This window comes from Quercus suber, unplaced genomic scaffold (assembly GCF_002906115.3).
Source record: "Quercus suber isolate HL8 unplaced genomic scaffold, Cork oak 2.0 scaffold_919, whole genome shotgun sequence".
In the NCBI taxonomy this organism is placed as follows: Eukaryota; Viridiplantae; Streptophyta; class Magnoliopsida; order Fagales; family Fagaceae; genus Quercus; species Quercus suber.
In genome coordinates, this window is record NW_027070342.1 from 47,342 (window position 1) to 54,453 (window position 7,112).

The following is a 7,112-nucleotide window of genomic DNA, read 5'->3' on the forward strand; positions in this document are numbered from 1 at the left end:
AAGAGATTGGGGAAAGTACGTTAAAAAAAGAAAAAAAGAAAAGAACAAACTTAAATAAATAATTAAGCTCACAATTTTAAATGAAACATGCACTTCAAAGTTTAAACAACGAACTTAAATAAATAAAACACTTTAAAGTTTAAAACCTCCCTAGATTGGGGTTTTTTTTTTTTTTTTGGGTAAAAGTATGAAGTATAACGTGTCTCATTTAAAAGTCTGGGATTTAGTGTGTCGCAAGAATAAAATTAAGATTTTTTTTAAGTACTTTCCCCAAAAAGATAATTCACTCTCTTCTGATAAGTAAATACTTTAATTGACTTACTCCTATATCTTTCGGATTTAATTTTTCAATGAGGTCCTGCTCAAGAGGACTTGTGTTTTTTGTTGAGAAAATACTGAAGAAGACTTGACTCAACTGCACAGCCAAAAAATTTAGCGTCAATGGTGCTTTCCAAGTTTCGTATCCATTACTTTCTTGAAAAATGTTTAATGATGACTATCTCGTACCATTTGTGTTATAAATTTTGCATTTTCTATGAAAGAGTACTAAACTAAATTAAAGAAGACATCAAAGACTTTGGCGTTAATCGTGCTTTAATTCCTAATTCGTATGTAGTACTCTTTTGGAAAATATTTCATAGTGACTTTAGCATTAAGAGTAATACTAAAGATACAAACTATAGCATCGTATGGGAATGTGTTTGCAGCCTCTTATTTTTATAGTAGATTAAAATGCTTGATTTGTGCAGGAATTTGACCCCAAGGCAACGTGAATTGATTGAAGAGTTTGCCAAAGAAGAGCAAGGGGAATATGATAAGCATGCTACTGCTGGAGCATCAGGGTAAAATGTAGACCAATTGGTGTCATTTGTTTCTAATTCTTAGCAAAAAAGGATATAGGCAACTGAAGAAAAAGCATCAATTGTTGAAAGACCCACCCACTCTATAAGTTTTGTAGGAGTGACTGGGTCGTTATTGTCCTTTTTTTTTGGGGGTGGGTAATTTTTTTTCTTACAAATCACAATGGTAGTTTTATTTGAGGCGACAACATTTGATCACTTGAATCTAGAGTATCTAATTTGTTATTGTACATATTATTTATTGTTCTTTAATATTTTTCACTATCAAGAACGTCAAATCAGTTTATTTGTCATTTTTGTATTATGTTATGAATAATGTCTCGTACATGGATATTTAGATGTCACTTGGAACAAATTTTTTGAATATTTACTGAAGCATTTAGAAAAAACACTATTTATTGGCTTTCTTTGGAGCTGTCAGATCAGACAAGTGCTTCTACATAGGATTGGATGTCCCCATATTTTGGTTTTGAACATTGTGAATTCATGAGCATGTTTTATGTGATTTGGCAGAGTTCATGGTGAGCAGAAAAAGAGTTTGCAATTTCAAAATAATTTGCAAGATTTAAGATTTTCTTACCGTTACATGGCACTTCATGGCTAGACTCCTAGCCCCTTTGGGGGTAGTTGTATTTCTGTCTTTGCATAACTCATATATTCAATTAAAGCAACAATGCAAAAATACAATTTTAGTCCTTTAAAATTACACAGCAAATACAGATTTTGTACAACGTAGTATTAAAATTCAATCTTTAGATTCAAAATCCAACAAGAAGAGACACACATACATGCAATCATTAAAATGCAAGGCTATGCAAGTCTGAAATTAAACAACTTAAGATAATAAACCACAACAAAATAGTAGCAATACAAGGCTATGCAAGGCTGAAATTCAACAACTTACGGTAAAGAACCACAAAAAAACAGCGATATGTCTCAATACAATCTTCAATGAGATTAAACCAAGCCCTACGCCAGTATGGTTTTAAGTAGAGAACTGCAGCCATTTCCAACAGGACTGTTATGTAAGCCACCACAAAGCTTATGTAGAAGATACCCATGTCCATGAAACTATCACCTTCTTCCCCGTCAATATGCATTGGCATTAGAGATAGTGGTCTCATTTTGGTGCAACTCTTATGTAATGGAGGTCCACACAAGAGAGGGTTCCCCTCATAACTGCTTTCACCAAAAGTAACGAATTGATTTTTTCTGTCGGGTGTTGTTCCTGATAAGTTGTTGTGTGCCACAATAAAGACCGCTAGAGAGGTCATTTCAGTCAACTGAGGTGGAATTTTGCCATTCAAATTATTGTAGGAAAGATCCAGACTTTCTATTTGATTTAGATTTGAGAATGTTACTGGGATGGGTCCGGATAGATTGTTGTGTGACAAGTTCAATGCACGAATGTTGCTACTCATCCTACCGAGTTCCAGTGGGATTTTACCTGCTAGGTTGTTGCATGAGAGGTCAATTCCAAACATGTCCTCGAGGATGTCACCCTTGTAGGAGTAAGTTCTAGTTTTTGTAGTGAACTCTACTTTTTCTTCAAGATCCACAAATCCGTCAAACGTAGATAGATCATAAGGGAGATATTTGATAATATTTGACTTTGTGTTCAAATATAATGACAAACTCCTTAAAAAAGTTACCCCTGAAGATAAACCTCTTAAAGAAGTTTTGTGGGCAGATGCATCAAAAGTAATGTTACTCAAGCAATGAGGAATTAGACCTGAAAATTTATTGTAGGAAAGATCCAAAATGTTTAAATTCTGCAAAAGGCATACTTGAATTGGAATTTGACCTCCTAAATGATTCGCTTTCAAGAGGAGAATTCTCAATGATGAGAGGCTACCAATCCAATTGGGAATGTTTCCAGTTAGATGGTTATCTCGAAGATTCAGTGCAAGTAGATAGGAGTTGTTTTGGAAAGAGCTTGGAATTGGACCGCTCAAGCAATTTTTATTTAATTGAAAAAAACTAATACTTGAGGAATTGAAGCAAGATGGAACAGAGCCAAAAAGATTGTTGTCAGAAAGGTCAAGAAATGCAAGATCAACGAGTTTGCATAACTCAATTGGAATAGGACCTTCAAAATGATTTTTGGCCATAACAATATCTTCTAAAGATGTCACATTCCCTATCCATGTTGGAAGCGTGCCTGAGAAGTGATTGTTGTCCAAATGTAAATTTCTTAGATTAGTCCAATTAGAATTGGCAGGAAATATTTGGCCACTAAAGCTATTGTTTGATAATATGAGAAATTCTAAATTGTAGCAACCCATTATGAAATGCATTGGTATGGTTCCTGAGAAATGATTCTCAGACAAGTCTAGACCCCATAAGAAAACCAAATTCTGAAAAGAAGAAGGAATATTGCCTTCAAATTCATTTCCTGACATTTTTAAAGATTCCAAATTTGGAAAAATTAAACCCAGGTTTGTGGGAATTGGACCATGTAAGTAATTATTAGAAATATCTATGCGCAACATGTTGGGACGAATATCATATGGCACCATAAAAGGCCCCATGAAAGAGTTATTATTTACAATAAAAATCTCCAATCTTGTCTTGTTCTCTAACAAATAGTTAGGGAACTGCCCAACCAACTTGTTGTGAGAGAGAACAATAACTCGCAAATCATATTGGTAATGAAGAAGTCTGGGAAGTGTCCTATTGTGAATGTTAGATGAACAATTTGACAAACTGAAAACCTTTAATTGGTAGGTTGGAATCCAAGTAAGAGAGTCAGGCTCCAAAGCTAATATATTGTTATCACTTAATAGGATCTTAAGATTTGAGAGGTTGGAAAGGAAGGACAATGTGGATGGGATCGAGAAGTTGTTATCTGAGAAAGAAAGGTACTCAATTGATGTCAAACTTGATAATGGAGACTGGACAATGTTCCCATTGAAATGATTATTAGAGAGATCCAATACCCGGAGTGATGTCAAGTTTGCCATACATGAAGGTAGTCTCCCTTCAAAATTATTGCTGCTGAGGTCTATCTCTTGGAGCTTCTTAAGTTCACACCAGCCTGTATAATGTGATAATTAGCTATTAGGTTCTACTATTGTAATTATTGGAAGTAATATCATTGTAAAAAAAAAAAAAAAAAACCCTACCTCGATCAGGTAGGGTGCCATTCAGTCCAGAAAAACTCGCTGCCAATACATTAGAGAAGTCATAACTCCAATCTTACGAAGAAGAATTTTATCAATCAATAAAAAATTAAAAAATATATATATGATACGGTAGAGCATAAAGTATTACTAATTGCTCAAAATTATTTAGATACCACACAGAAGTGTTAAAGTAGCCAAGACCACTTCCGTAACTAAGATTCTTTGAAAGAAAGTTATTTTATTTTATCTAATAATAGTGTATAGAGTATAGACTACCACGTAATGTGGCAGTCTATATACTTTCATATTTTAGAATTTAATTCAAATTATGAAATTAATTTATTTCAACTAAAGATGATGCATTTCCTTGAAGATATCAGTCTTATTTTAAGAGTGTGTTGTTAAACCTTTTTTTTTCCCCTTTTTCTACCACATCTAAATCATTTTTTTTGCTACAGTTACTTCCGATTTAGGTAAATTCCTTTTTACACAAATCATATCAAAACCATTTTTTTTATTTGAACTCTTCAATTTGTAAAATCTAGCTAGTGTCCCATTTGATGTGCGTGTATGTTATAAGTTTATTTTGAAATATTTGATAAGAAATTATTTTTATGATCAATTTATAATAATAAATAAGTATTATAATATTTGACTAATGAATTTCAATTATTTACAAGTCATTATAAAAATAGATAATGTATTTTTTTAAGATTAATATAATTTAGAATATGAATCTATTGTAATATTGTTGTAAGGCTCTTAGGGCGTGGATTTTGTTTGCATTACTCTTAGTCGTGTGCAACACCATTGGAGAAACATTTTATTCCTGGGTTACTTTTTCTTTTTTCTTTTTTTTTGAGAGAGTTTCAACCTATGGCGTCCGCTCCTACTAATAGCTATTTATCATCAGACCAAGACACCAATCGGTTTTTCGCTTAGGTGGGGATTGAACCCCATATCTCTTATACAACCATTAGAGACTTTACCAGTTGAGCTAACTGGAACCCTATTCGTAGGTTACTAAAGTAGGAATATAGAACGAGTTTGAATTGCTCAGTCTGGCCAACGTAAAACGACCTTGGAGCTCCTATGTGATTGTTGGTTTAGGCCAAGAAAGGTACGCTAAAAAACCGATATTAAAATCTCTGCAGTGTAGTCTTTGTTTTTAACATTTTGAAAACATAATTTTAACAAGACAAAAATAGATTATGATACTTATGACAATAAGTTTAGTCTCATTGAATTTCAAGAAATTTGATTATCGATATTTAGAATAGGGTTTTTATAGAGATTTTCTACTATTATGCCATTGATTAAAAGTAAAATGCAAAACAACGCCACCTTGATGTCAATGGTATAACTTACCTTTAGTGGTGAACGATCCCTCCAAATTGTTATTTGAAAGATCTAATGTCTTCAACGATGGGAAGGCAGTTAATGACTCAAGAACTTGTGCACTGAAATCATTCCCACTCAAGTCTAGGAGTTGCAGCTTAGTTAAGATGTTTGAATCTATAGGACAAAAAGAAATATCTCAAAAACATCAACATGATAATTTCGTTTGGCATACCATACCAAAGAAGTATTTGATTTGAATCAATGAACATATATTTGTATAGCCTATATACCTTTTGTTGTCACGAAGTCATGGATATTATTCTGATTCAAGTAAAGCTTCCCCAAGTTGCTAAATGCTTTAAATTCTACGATAAAAAAATTACATAAAAAATCGTGAGAAAAAAAAAAAAAAAAGGAACTTTAGGTGCATAAATACTTTTCATTTAAAATAAATAAGAAAAAAGGGGTGAAATTTAGTTGCATAAATATCAATGATTGATAGGAGGGAAATAAGAAATGTTACATGCTCAATAAGCGTGCATGAAACACTCTTCCAATAATATTCCTTTGCAAATCAATGAGAGTTTTACCTTTGATATGGATTGATCCATTCAAATTGTTGTAACTCAAATCTAGTTCCTTGAGCGATGCAATACCACTTAAGGATTGCAGAATGCTATGATTGAAATTATTATGATCCAAGTGAAGCACCTCTAGCTTGCTCAACAAAGAGAATCTTTCAAAACCTGCAATTTAGATTATTCAATTTGCATATCTGTGACTTTATATTCCCACAAAACAATACAAAATGAATCTTAACATGCAACTAATCTGTGGTCTACATTTATTTTTAAAGAGAAGGTAAAAAAGAAAAAAAATAATTTCAAGCAATTTACTTTGGTCAAACAAATTAGTAGGAGGATTTTACCCAAAAGGCTTACCTTGGATGGGGATTGATCCATTCAAATTGTTGTACCCCAAATATAGTTCCTTGAGGGAAGCAATTCCACTCAAGGATGAAAGAATGCTGTCATTGAAATCATTATACTCCAAGTGAAGCACCTCCAACTTGCTCAACGCAAAGAATCTTTCAAAACCTGTTATTTTGATGCTTCAATTTTTACATCTGCAACTCTATATTCCCAGAAAACAGTATAAAATGATTCCTAAAATACAACTATTTTTTTTCTCAACTATTTTTTTTAAAAAAAAGGGATGTAATAGATAAAATTCGAATATCAACAAATTAAATACTTCCTACTTTTCTTAGGATATAAACTCGGTACCTTCATTTGGGACCCATCCACGAATCCAATTTTCACTCAAATCGAGGTACTGGAGCTCTTCAAAGGGAAGAAACAGAGAGGCATTAAAGTACGAACCTCCCCCACTTTCTCCACTCCAATAGGAAATCGTGCTATTAAGAGCAAGTTGGATTACACGGCCAGTAGTGATGTTGCACTTGACACCTTCCCACTCACAGCAATCACTCTCTTTGTCAGCTGAGTCCCAAGGTGTAACATGATAATCATCAGTGTAGTTGACGGAAGCTTTGTATTGCAAGAGTGCAATTCTCTCTTGCTCCCAGCAACCAAAGCACCCATTCATACCTAAATGAACCAAAAGTAACACCACTGGCCACCACCAATAACATCCCAACTCCATTAATTTTTATTTTCCTACTTTCTATAACAATAAGACTGACAAAGTTTTTGCTCAACTCTGATTTATAATTCCAAGCACAATAGGTTTTGAGTTGAAATTATACTACCACCATCCTATATAT

The 7,112-nt window shown here is 33.2% G+C and overlaps 1 protein-coding gene across 1 annotated transcript; it reads right to left on the reverse strand.

Annotated features, from left to right (window-relative positions):
- Positions 1–1,652: 1,652 nt before the first annotated feature.
- Positions 1,653–7,112, reverse strand: LOC111985166 (cuscuta receptor 1). Its single transcript, XM_065768291.1, has 7 exons — positions 6,613–7,112; positions 6,268–6,423; positions 5,917–6,072; positions 5,617–5,691; positions 5,354–5,500; positions 3,986–4,024; positions 1,653–3,897 (listed from the first exon to the last, which is right to left on the reverse strand). Exons 1-7 carry the CDS (start codon positions 6,989–6,991, stop codon positions 1,736–1,738), a joined length of 3,114 nt encoding a protein of 1,037 aa, XP_065624363.1. The 5' UTR covers positions 6,992–7,112; the 3' UTR covers positions 1,653–1,735.